The 13,323-nt window shown below is 37.0% G+C and overlaps 2 protein-coding genes across 3 annotated transcripts in view; one reads left to right on the top strand and one right to left on the bottom strand.

The window, feature by feature from the left end:
• Positions 1-9,804, bottom strand: part of NHLRC2 (NHL repeat containing 2) — a 73,937-nt gene extending 64,133 nt beyond the window's left edge. The window contains exons 1-2 of the mRNA XM_077126089.1: positions 9,264-9,804; positions 4,496-4,648 (exon numbers count right to left, since the gene is read on the bottom strand). Of these exons, the coding sequence (XP_076982204.1) occupies positions 4,496-4,648; positions 9,264-9,441 (331 nt within the window). The 5' untranslated portion in view covers positions 9,442-9,804. The remainder of the gene's footprint in view (positions 1-4,495; positions 4,649-9,263) is intronic.
• DCLRE1A (DNA cross-link repair 1A) overlaps positions 9,255-13,323 on the top strand; it is a 29,919-nt gene continuing 25,850 nt past the window's right edge. The window contains exons 1-3 of one of the 2 annotated variants that reach the window (XM_077126087.1): positions 9,259-9,965; positions 10,470-10,529; positions 11,118-11,592. In XM_077126087.1, the coding sequence (XP_076982202.1) occupies positions 11,127-11,592 (466 nt within the window). In that variant the 5' untranslated portion in view covers positions 9,259-9,965; positions 10,470-10,529; positions 11,118-11,126. Of the gene's footprint in view, positions 9,966-10,469; positions 11,593-13,323 lie in introns of both variants that reach the window. The other variant, XM_077126088.1, reaches the window with a different exon arrangement.

The following is a 13,323-nucleotide window of genomic DNA, read 5'->3' as shown; positions in this document are numbered from 1 at the left end:
TGAGGGAGGGCTGATAGGATATTACAGAGATATCCTAGGTGGTTTTCTGACTTGTATAACTGGATAGAGGTGGTGTAGTTCGCTCTTAGGAAATTCGGAGAAAGGACATGTTTTGAGGCAGAGGTCATGAATTTAGTTTAAAGTATCTTTGATACTTGTAGTTCATTCTCTACTTTACTTCCCATTGATCTTTACTATGATTTTGCAAGGCTGACCCCCTTCTATATGTTCATTCTCATTCTGTCCCATGCTCCCCTTTGTTCTCTAGGCTTAGTTACTTACTTCTTCAGTCCCTTTTATTTTTCATGCTTCCTGTTTTGCAGATTCTGTTTTCTCAGCCTATAATCACTTTCTGCACTCTCTTCACTTAGTTAATGCCTTCTTGTCCTTCATATCTCACCTCAGTCATCACTTCTTTAAGGAAATTTTGGAGTATATTGATCAGATAGAAAATTATTGAAGTATTTTAGGAAGAAAATGCTTCTCTGTATAATAACCAAATCCTATCTCACCAGTATCTTCTCCCTACCATTCTCCTTCCTCAGGGTATTCTAGCCACCCTGGCCTTTCTTCAGTTCCTCAAGAACATCATTCTTCTTGCTTTAACATTTGGACACATAGTGTTCCCTCTGCCTAGATTGGGGTAAGAGCTTCTCATACTTTTACTAGAAAGCCATACTTGTCTCTAAGATCCCAAGTCCAATTTTTACTTACTTTAAAAAGCATCATTTAATTTCTCCAGATTGGAGTAAACCCTCTTTATACCACTCCATAATTTTCCTTCTTGGTACTTACAGATTACAACAGTACTTGTGTGCCTATCAGAGCATGTCTTTCCCCATTATACTGTAATTCCCACAAATTATAAAAAGGAACCAAGTACATTTCATTCACTAGCACAGTGAGTGAATGGATAGGACATAAATACTGAAGACACTTATGCATTTGTGTAATACATAAACACTATCATATTGTCTAAATAGGATACGTATATTGATCTACAGTCATAGATAATTACCAAATATCTACTACCCCTTTTCTTTCAGTATAAAGAACCTTAAAGTATACAGCTTTTCTTTAAATACTTTGCTTTTTCTGTTAATCATACTGTGATGGTTACTTTCATGAAACAACTTGGTTAGCTTATGGTGTCCAGTCTTTGGTCAAGCAAACACTGGCCTGATTATTACTGTAAGGGTATTTCATGAAGGGATTTAAATCATTAGTCAGTTGATTGCATTTATGGCTAATTACATCTATAATCAACAAACGATATGGTCTTCACAATAAAACAATAAGAGAAGTCTCCACACCCAATCAGTTGAAGGCCTTAATGGGAGATCTGAGGATTTCAACAGTCAGAAGGAAGAATTTCTATCTCTACTTCAGACAGACAGCTTCTCCTGGGAAATTCACTGAACTCTTCATCAGAGTTCCCAACCTGAGGCTTCTTCTGGGGAATTCAACATCACCTTCATTGAGATCCCAATTTGTGGTCTGCCCTCTGGAATTCAGACTTGCCAAGACTCACAGCTGTGTGAGTCAATTTCTATTATACATCTCTTAATATTTACATATATCCTGTTGGTTTTGTTTCTTTGAAGAAGCCTGACAAATACATGTAAGCAGTGAGAAGTAGGATATTAAATATACATGACTTTATGAATCTTGTCAACACTAGGATCAAAACTATTCTATTCAAAATAAATTGTGGATGGCAGGAAAGAATGTGAGAGAAAGGAGAAAGAAGGGAAGAGAAGAAAGAGAGGTAGAGAGAGAGACTATATCAAAAAGAATTTCTTCTAAAATACGATAAAATAACTTTTTATAATAAATCATTTTGGGGGGTGCAGGGATAGTTCAGTGGTAGAATTCTTGCCTGCCATGTGGGAGACACGGTTTGATTCCCAGCCCGTGCACTCCCCACCCCCCACCCCCCACCCCCCAGAAAAAAATTCAACAAATGATGCTGCAATTATGTGATAGTCACATGGAAAAAGAATGAAATGCAACTCCCACCATAAACATTAAAAAAAAAAATTAAAAACTTCAAAGGTTCTCTATTTTTTAAAGAAGTATAGATATTACAACTGTATATACTGTAGTTGAAAGTGTGGTTTAATCAAGGCCCCAAAATAACCTAGCTAAATGCAAGGACTGAGAGTATTTGAGGCATTTTGGAAGATGCTAAAAAATTTTAAACTGAGGTGTTCTGAGACCTAAAAGGTGAGGTAACTTTACTAGATAAAGAAAGGATAAGAAGGGTATTCCAGGCAGAGGGAACACTAAGGGTTAAGATGCTATAGCAAAAGGAATAATATTCTTGAGAGGAAGGTAGGCCATTCTGGTTAGAACACCCTGAGGGAGGTGGAGAAAGAAGAGGAAAAGATGGTGGAGAGATAGGATTTTTGTTTTGATACTCTTAGCAATGGAAACGTGAAATGGAAGGATAAAATCACTGAACACTGTACTGAATTAGAGATCAGAAGCAAATTTTACAACAAATCAAAGTCTGACATTGGTCTGTGTCCACAGTAAACACTGTGTTTACCAAAAGTTTACCATAAATTGGCCAATGTTTTCATGGTACTTGAACCATTTAAGAACACAGAAAAATAGACAAACTTCTGGGGAAAAAAAATATATATATAAGGTTTGTACAGCGAAGGGTTAACATAGGAGGCCTGACTGCTACCCTTCGAAAGGCCTGATTACAAGGGCGATAGCCAGGAGCACGACTTTTGGGAGGAAACCATTCACAAAACTGGTAAGACTGACTCACTGTGCCTAACCTATGTAAATTATGGTTTATACTGAAAACGTGATTTCCTTTTGGGACTCAGGAAGTTTGGTAACTGTCAGGCAGAGGCTGTATGCTCAACCGGGGCAATTAGTATCTAGTGAACTTCCCTGACTGGCAACATTTCACAGGTGTTGTCACAACTCACTGCTGGGGAATTAAGCACCTCTGGGTAACTCTACTGGGAGAAGACTCTGCAAGTTTGTGCGTGGTCTTCCCAGATGTCTTCCCATTCCTTCCATGTGCTTTTTCCCTTTGATGATTTTGTTTCGTATCCTTTCACTATAATCAATCATAGCTATGACTAAGACTACATGCTGTGTCCTGAGTCCTCCTACTGAATCATCAAGCCTGAGGGTGGTCTTGGGAAACCCCAACACAGAGTGTAATTATATACTGACTTGTTTAAAGGCATAGTTTCACTATAACCTAACCTAATCTACCTTCTGCCTTTACTTTTACCATAAACCCCTACAATCTTGCTATGCTAAACTACTTACCACTCCCCCAAAACACACTCTTCTATGCTTTCATGCTTATTTACACTACAGCGCCTCAGCTAGGAGTGTCCCTCCTGCCCAATTTTTATTTTTCAGTGTATGTATGCTTATTTTTTCAGTTCCAGCTCCATTGTCTCCTTCTCTGAGAAAACTTTTCCAATGCTTCCAGGCAATGTTAGTTACTCCTTTCCCCACATTCCACTGTGTTTTTTATTCTACTTTGCTACATATTACCATAACAGTTAACAGAGTACCCTGAACATAATATATGTTTAATATGCTGTTCTTGAACAAGACCACACACATCTAAAGCCTAGGAGATAAAGAAAAACCTATAATATTCCTTAAATCCATATGGATGAATTTTTGAAAATATGATTAGCTACTGGGAACATGTGAGTTCTTGATAAATCTTCTTTATTGGCAATTTCAAGATACACTTTAAGAACATCTGGAGTTTCATTTGTACTAGATATTTTATCATTCCTTTTTTAAATTAAGTTTCAAGATACCCTTCATTTTTGTACATATGACCCCTCTCTCCTTTTTATCCACCCCAAGAGTAGAGCCTCAATTAATTTAAACCTAATTAAACGAAACCTTCAATGGTGTCATTTTCCCCCATTCTCTCTTTTTATAAAGAGGTAAATAAGAAAAAAAAAATTGATTTTTTTCAAACCTTCAGAGCAAATATTAAGTATAACCTTTTAACATCTTCAAAATTTATAACACCATAAAAGGGAATTTCCTAGTGTGCTTTAGAAACACTAACCTTTACAAATAATTTTTTAATGAAACAAGGACAAAGAAAAAGTATCCCTTAATATTTTGGATTCCATTGTAGCTCATGTCATTTGAAATTAACAGAAGGCTAATTACATTTCCTAATAAGAAGTTTAGGTAAGTTTAAACATACAAAAAGACCTTTTAACGTACTTGATCATGAAAAAAAGTAAATTATGCCCTTATCCTCAGAGGAAAACATATACTACAAGTTCTTTAGGTAGGCAAACCATTAATACTAAACTTAATCCTTCATGAAAAGGCACATGGAGTCCTTAATCCATAGATTAGAAATTACTTTTAGAATCACAAGTCTTGCCAAATGTTCAATCTCCCGTGAGGAAATGAATGAACTACTCTTCCAGTGCCTATGCCAAGATAATACATTAGAAAACAATTAAACGTAAAATACCTTTATCAGAGTATGTGTGTTCTAATGCATGGAGATCAGGCAATAGGTGAATACAATTTATGCAGCAGTAGGTGAAGAAATCAAGTACGAGGACTTTTCCACACAGATCCTTGTAGACAGAAATAGGCCCTTCTGTGTTCAGCCATTCTAATCCTGAAATTCATGCAAAATAAGTTACAATGGTTAAAGGAAAAGACAAAGAAAAAGATAATTTATCCAAAACTTTGCATTACAATGTGACTCATTCATGGTGATATGAATGAAGCTGATCTAGATAGGGACTAGGGTAGATACAGCCCATATTTTAAAACTTCAACTTCTGTGTAAGACCAAAGGGAGAGATGGTCAGTTGGTGAAAAATTTATGTTTTAAGTAGTGCATTATCTAATTTAACTTGTATGGTCAGTTTAGCTGAACACCTTAAGTACATGGAATCTTGAATAGGGCGTGAGATATTGTTGGCTGGTCCAGGTTAGTGTGATGCCCCGATATATCCCAGAGTAATTTGGGCAGTGAATAAAAAAGTATTTGCAAAGTCCCCTTGGGGGACTGGAGAGAAAAGAGGAAGTATTCAACTTCCCAACATTTGGAGAAATGCTGATATTTTCGCAACCAGTGGGGACAACCAAATCAATAGGTTGAGCCCTCAATCTTGGGGTTAGGCCCTGTGATGCTTATTCCTGCAAAGGAGAGGCTGAGCCTACTTAAAATCATGCCTAAGAGTCACCCCCAGAGAGCCTCTTCTGTTGCTCAGATGTGGCCTCTCGATCTAAGCCAACAAACTCACTGCTCTCCCCCTTATGTGGGACATGACTCCCAGGGGTGTAAATTTCCCGGGCAATGTGGGACAGAACTCCCAGGATGAGCTGGGACCCAGCATTCTGGGAATGAGAAAGCTTCTTGACCAAAAAGGAGAAGAGAGAAATGAGACAAAATCAATCTTTCAGTGGCTGAGTTGAGAGGTTATCCTGGAAGTTATTCTTATGCATTGTATAGATATCCCTTTTTAGTTTATGGTGTATTGGAGTGGCTGGAGGGAAGTACCCAAAACTGTTGAGCTGTGTTCCAGTAGCCTTGGTTCTTGAAGACAACCGTATAATGACACAGCTTTTACAATGCAACTGTATGATTGTGAAAAGCTTGTCTCTGATGTTCCTTTAACCCATGGTATGGACAGATGAATAAACAAATATTGATTTAAAAATAACAATGGGGGGATAAGGGGTGAAATAAATTGGGTAGATTGAAATACTAGTGGTCAATGAGAGGGAGGGGTAAGGGGTATGGGATATATGAGTCTTTTCTTTTTATTTCTTTTTCTGGAGTGATGCAAATGTCCTAAAAACGATTATGGTGATGAATACACAACTATGTGATGATATTGTGAGCCACTGATTGTATAATATGTATGGGCTGTATGCGTGTGAAAATTTGTCAATAAAAACATTTAAATAAATAAATAAATATGAACCACTGCTTTTCCCAAGGCTAGTGCAAGTAGTAAAAAACCTTAAGAGATAACAGTACTATATAAAGGCTGTGGCAATTGAATTTATTATTTTATTTATTAAGAACCATTCTCTTCTATCAAAAAAACAGTAAAAATAAAAGAAATATCTTTTTGACTGTGACAAAACAGATGTTCATGATATGAAGGAAAAGATCAAGAGGGCAAGTCTGTAGAGATTAAAGGTCCAAAGAGGGAAGAAAGAAGAAAAGGAGGGAATAAAGTTGTTATTATGAGGGAGGCTAAAAATACAGCAAGAAAAGCTATTGAAACCACCAGAATTCTTACAGAAATAGTGTAATAGTCTGTGTGAAAAAGGGTCAAATCAGCACATTTTTTTTACCCTTTTTGGGTAAAAAAAGGCAGAATTCTTTTTTTACCCAAAAAAAAGAATTTTTTCAGTGGCTCAGTGGCAGAATTCTTGCATGCCATGCCAGAGACTCGGGTTCATTTCCCGGTGCCTGCCCATGTAAAAAAAAAAAGTAAAATGTTTTAAATACAAAGTTAAGCAAATACACTATTATCATAGATTTCATGAGAGCAACATTAATACTGATAAAGATAATTAACTTTCTCTATCCAAAGAAAAGAAAAATAGAATCTCATTATTCTGTACTTTTTTAAATCAAAATTTACAAATTATTTGACGATAATTTACAATTTTAACTCTCCTACAACGTCCAGATGGGTCCTTGAACCAGAAAATCCTGAAATGCAGAGGGGCTGGTCTTTCCAGAACATCAACTAGTTTCATCCTTCTATCCCATATTATCAGCAGCCCCTTCCTACATGAAAAGTTAGAATGGCCATAGCCCAAATACCCCTAAAGAGTGAGAGAAAGATCAAAGGTGATGGTAGAGTTATACAGAGAAGGTAAGGTTTAACAAATGATTATGATTGCTGAATCAGTATACTGATATTTCTTTTAGTCTCTAGAAAAAGCAAATAAAAGTAAAAACTTAAAACTGTGGAATTGTAACCCATACCAAACTCTGAAATTTGTTCTACAACTAATTGTTACAACGTACTTTGAAATTTATTGTTTTATATATATGTTATTTTTGCACAAAAAAAGGGAAGGAACTATATAATAGAGAAGATAGGATTTAACAAATGAATATGACTGCTGAATACACATAAAAAAATTGTAAATACTTTAAGTAACATTATAAGAACAGCGTCCCTATTTAGCCAATTTAAGAAAAAAAAATAAGCTTATTGATTATAAGTATAATTGCAGCTAGTAAAATTATTTATATCTTAGGGTTTTGGAAATATTTTACAGCAAGCAAAAATCAGTATTAAGTAGACCAATTGAATGGTAATGGCTAATGACTACATGACTAATAACAGTAACTGGAGTAACTCAATTACAACAAATTTTTAGAAAAAAAGTCTGCAAATCAAATTAGTATTTTTGGCAAATAGTCCAATCTAGTATGGTTTCATGATAAAGTGAACTTAATCATTTATTTTAATCAAGTGTTAATTTGTATACAAGATCCAGTAATTATATAGATGTTCAAACTACTTAATATGCATTTCACATTCTAATTGCAAAATATTTATGAATTTGTCTTCTATGACTTTTCTGTATATAGTCAAGAGTGACTAAGATTGGGGGTAGGGAAGGAATTATTACATATTTATTGTGTTAGGTACTTACCAGGCTTCATTGTCATCATCATAATTTATAATAACAGTAACTGCAATAAATACAATAAAAAAACTACTAACTTTACTGAGCTCCATTGTGAGCTAAGAATTTTGCATATATTAACCTCCAATCTAACTTTTCTTACAAATTAGAAAAGAAATTATAATTCTTACACATTAGGAAATCAAGTAATTTGCTCAAAATTATGTAACAGGTAGAAGAATCGGGATTTAATCCCAGGTCTGTCTGAAGCCTTTTCCATTATACCATACTGCCTCTCATAAACATGTGCTTCTTCAAAAAATTAATAAGACACAGTGCTGAGATAAAGCTATAAGTTTATGATTTCTTGATTATGGTTTATTGATAAACTAAGAAAATATTTGTTACTTCCAGCAGAAAATTTGAATATGTGAAATACAAGGCATCATTATGTCTATGATGTATAGTAAATACTATACATCACAGAGGTCAAATGTCTCAGAAATAAATAATTGAAAATACAAACAAAACTGGAAAAATAAAAACTTTCCCAAGTCCTATCTGATGGGTTGCTCACTTATAACAGGTAACAGTGTACGATATAATTAAATTTTCACAAAGTTTCATATTTATATATAACCTTAAAGTTTCTTTGATGGGAGAAGTACCCATGCACTCAATTCTTTGCTAAATGCCACTGTATTTTAAATCCTGTATAGGATGAACAATGAAAAAAAAAGCATTTCTCAAGCAGGTGCAATAAGCTTGGAAACACACACAAAACTCTAATGTCAAAGGCAAGGTTCCTATATACCTCTCATGAGATAACTGAACCCTGACACATCCAACCTATTAACTATACATGTGGTTCCAATGTCATGCCAAGAGACATACTAACACCACCAGGCAAAACAACACCAGTTCAACCAAAGAAGGTAAAGTGCGGTTTCATTTAACATAGCAAGATGTGCTTCACAAACAGCACTGATGGGAATATCTGTTCCCTCATGTTCCAAACGCTCGCGGGGCCGGGATTCAAACCCTGGAGACAGAAAAAAATTATTCTGATTTTTAAAAAGTCTCATAACTCTGAAGTGCGGCAGGGTTAAGAAACCGGCAAATGTTGGATCTGTATAATCCAACTCCAGCATTTATCTGTAAGGTCCTGGGCACGTTACTTAACCTGTTTGTGCCTCAGTTTCCTCAACTGTAAAATAGCAGTAAGGGTACCTCATTTGGGCCAAATAAAGGATTAAATAAGATAATATCCTTTAAGTGTTTAGAACGGTGTGTGGCATACAGAACGTGATTAATGAATGTTAGCTAGGATGATGTAGAAAATGATGATGTCCACGATGCTGAGGAACTGGACATTTCAATCAGGCCAAAACGGGCCATTAAACATCCAAGGAATGTCTATTTAATGGACATCAGGCCCTGGGCTGGACTCGATACAGAGATGCCATCCAGAACCCAGCGTCTGCCCCCGCTCTGGGACTTGCTTAGTACCTGAGGCAGGGATCAGGCAGCAGCACCCGCCTCGCCCACGGCTTCGGGAAGCGTGTCGTCCTTGAGGAAGGGGAGGTCCCCCGAGAGGTTCCCACCCGAAGCCAGCCCCTCACCTTCCGGAAACTCGGGCACTGACAAGTCCTGCTCCCAGCCGTCCACTTTCTGCAGATACTGGTAGACCAGGCTGTCCTTCTCCTGCTGGGTGACGGCATCGAGCAAGGCGTACTCTAGGGAGGTCTGAACTGGGAGCAGGCCGGAGAGGGTGCAGCTTGGAGCTCTGGGAGCCGCCATGTTCTCTCCGGTCTTTCCAAAGGCGGACGCCGGACCCGCAGGATGGTCTTATTTGGGTTGAGGAAGCGTTTACGGTCCTTTGGTTTCAAAATAACACATTCACCTCACTGGCCACAGCCCTCTTCCAAGCTAATCACACTTTTTCTTTTTTTTTTAAGCATGCACCCAAAGGCCAAAGTCAAATAGTTGCAATTCCCGGGCACGTAATTAAACTACTATAGCAAACCACCCCGCCCCTTCCAGTTCCTCTCGCCACATCCGAACCTGGACATTCGGAGTGCCAGATTCAACATGGAAAAGAACCCCGGGGCTGTTCCAGAAGCTCTAAGGAAAACATGCCCCTTCCCTTCCACTTTGGGAATTAGCGTTTTTAGAACAAATTTAAAAGAAAACAAATCCGTAGGACTTGAGGGTAGAGATTTTTTCCCGTTCTTTTTAAAGTCCCGCTTTTAGACTAGGTTCAGCCGATTCGACACAGCACTGGTAGAGGAAACTGTTCCCGCCAAGACGCGAAAGGCAAAGAGGTGAGGAGACGTTCCAAGGGAAAGGCTTTTGAAGTTGGGAGTGACTGACCAGTGGCTTTAGCTTATACTTAATAGCATATTTTGTCACCGTGAGAGTGCTGAAAGTGCGGGCGCGAATAGATTGTCAGCCGAGCCAGGGGAGGGGGGCGCTGAGGGGGGCGGACGCAGCTGGAATCGCGCAGTTGTCGGGTGGGCGTCCGCGGGCATCTCAGCCTGCGGCTGTTCTGAAACTCCAGGAGAAAAAAAAAAGCTGTGAAGGCTTTTTTTTTAGAGTGTACTAGCCTAGCAGCTCGCTCGTTCCCTGCCCGGTATGTGGTCTTTGCCCACTTACTGGCCTTTGCAGTTTCCACAATCCAAAGAGAATATAGAACGGTGGGAGGCATTAGGTTAAGGCTGACGGAGAGAGGACTGGCCACCTTAGGGCAGCCCTCCTTTGGTTGGTATTAGGAATGTGCCCTCAGCGCAAGCATGACTTGACATACTTGAATTTTGTTCACTGTACAGAGTTTGGTCGTTGCTGCTGGAGGAAAGCCCTCGGCTGACCCAGGATACTGAAGTTGTTGAATATCCACGAGTCATGGATAAGAACACTTAAGTGTTTTGCTGCTCAGACATCTCTTTGCTTTTTTACCCTTCTTTGTGGGACTAGTGTTACTGGTGAGCTGGGATAACCATTTGGAACACTTTCAGAGCCAGTTGCCCAAGGCTTGTGGTTGGATTTGAAATAATTTGGGCAATTGTCCTGTTGAAGGAGAACTGACTGTAGCTGCATAACAATTTCACAAGGTTCCTTCTAGATTAAACTGCTGAACCTGTACTTCCCGTTAGTGTTAATTTTCAAAGTAATATTGCTTCTTATTTTTATGAATCTAGTCCTGGTAAAGGAATACAATGGAAAACTTTGCAGACTCTACCCCTGTGGTAGGTTTTTAAATAGTGGTATAAATGTAATGGGTGAAAGTAGTTTCCAGTATAAGGTTTATTGTTTTTTTACATTCTTCACCTGAGCTTTAGGTTCCGGTGAGTTAGTGGGGGAAGGGGGGGTGTTGTTACGTTTAGTTTTTTCTTTGAAAAATAATTCCACCTAAATTTTTGGAAATAGGAAATGGACTCTCGCTTTTCTTAAGATTGGTGCTTCTTTAATGATACAGTTATTTTGCCATGTTAGAAGACTCTGATTTGGAGGAAGACATCTGGGAATACAAATCTTTAAGAAAACCCAAACCCAGTTTGGTAAATAATTGCTCTGAAAATATTCCAGAATCTGTTGAAAAAGCGACAGATGGAAAATACCAGTCAAAACGAAGCAGAAATAAAAAGAGAACTGTGAGAGCTAAACAGAAGGCAAAGGACTCTGAAATGTGCCTTGCAGAAACAGGTAGTCAGACTCTTACGGAGTCTGATAAAAATTCAGGTTGTGGAGATTGTAGTCAACAGTCCCAAGTCAAGGAGACTACTCCAACAAAGCACTGTAGAACTCACAAAAACAAACAAGTGTCCCCAAAGATACGTCCAGTTTATGATGGATACTGTCCAAACTGCCAGATGCCTTTTGCCTCATTGCTAGGTCAAACACCTCGTTGGCATGTTTTTGAATGTTTGGATTCTCCACCAGTCTCTGAAACAGGTAAGATTACAGACAGTGGTCTCAAATGGCATAAAAAGTCCTGTATTTCAGTTCAGTGAAACGTTTCCGTTTGGTGAAACAACCTAGGCAAGTAGTAAACCAAAAGAGAGATGAGACTTGCAGTCAGTGACATAATTGTAATTAAAGTTGTAAATCTGAAAACAGTTTAAATGCATTTCATTTTCATATATGTCCCTACACACCTCAGTTATTTTTCATAAATTAAACACCTACTATGTTGGTACTTTTACTTTGTTTACTTATTTGATTCTCACAATGGTATAAAGTAGGTAGTATTGACATTTTATAGACAAGATTCTCAAAAGTTAAGTAACTTACCCATTTTGCCACTATACCTTACCCATTTCTCTTATGAAATTATATAGAAAAGTATGAATATAGTCTAATTTCTAAATATGTTCATGTTTTATTCATCATGTTAATGTACAGGAAAGGAGCTGGGAAGGAGTCTTAGGTTATTAAGATACTAATAGTAAAGCTGCTGAATAGTAATCAAAGCAATGCTTTCTTTAAAAACATATATGTATAGTATATATAATAAAGGTCCTATTTAACATATAGAAAACCCTACTTGGAGTATATGGTGAATGGCTTGTGATGAATTATACCTTTTGACGATTAGATTCAAATAATTACAATTGAGTAAAATAAAAAGGATACTCACTATGGCTTTCATGTTAACTTTGATTCTGAAGACATCCTATTATAAACATAAAATTATTTTAATAAGTCCTTCATGAAGATACAGAAGATCTTTTTTTAACATTTCGCATTAGACCGTCTCATAAAATGTATAGCAAGTGAGAGAGCTCCACCAAATTTTTGCTTTTAAATTACTTGAAAATAAGAAATAGAAGTTAGAGTCCCATAGTGAACACCTCAGAATGAAAGGTCTTATAGATAAAACCCCTTCAAAAAAATGTTCTTTTGGTTTTTCACTGACTAAGCTCCCTTGAGCGGAATCTAAGATGGACCCATCTTGAATTGAATTTCATTCAGTGACAAATACTTTCATGGGCAGTTTTAAGTTTTTAAGCAATGAAGTCTTTTTATTTAATGTGACTTTTTTTTTTTTGAGGGGGAAGTCATTTTTCTGTGAACCTGGACATTAACATATGCAGGGGCATGTTAAGATGATTTACTGAATGTTTCTCAGTCATAATATTATGATGGGGAATAGTTTCCAGATTATTAAAGCCTTATTATTAACCACTATATCAAGTTGGATTTCAAGTTTTAGACTCTAAAATATGCAGTGTATGAACAGCTATAATTATTCTTAAGATTGTTACTATTTAAACCTTCACTTATATACAATATGAATAATGAAAACTTATTTGTTACTGTAGTTATCATATATCGTTGTTGCAAGCTAAGATAAAATTGGTAGTCTTAAAAATATGATTTTAGTTCTGTTGAGAATTATACCAGTTTCTCTACTCTTTAGTGTCTGAGCAATAGTGACCTACTGAAATTGGTGGTGGTAGTTTGTAGCACCTGTTTAAGAAGTACTCTGCAAATGTGACATGTATTTTGAGGAACTCTGGTTTGTGGGAGTTAGCAAAGAAAAGTGTTACTCTCAAAACAACTTTTTTGAGAGATTATTTGAAAAATAATATAAAATATAATATACTTATTGCTCTAAAAACAGTAAGTAGCACCTTGCAAAACCATACCAGATTGAGTGTTGACATTTTATGTTAATCTTCT

Source organism: Tamandua tetradactyla, chromosome 13 (assembly GCF_023851605.1).
Source record: "Tamandua tetradactyla isolate mTamTet1 chromosome 13, mTamTet1.pri, whole genome shotgun sequence".
NCBI lineage: Eukaryota > Metazoa > Chordata > Mammalia > Pilosa > Myrmecophagidae > Tamandua > Tamandua tetradactyla.
Note: the sequence above shows the minus strand (reverse complement) of the source record. Positions and strands in the feature narration are given on the sequence as shown.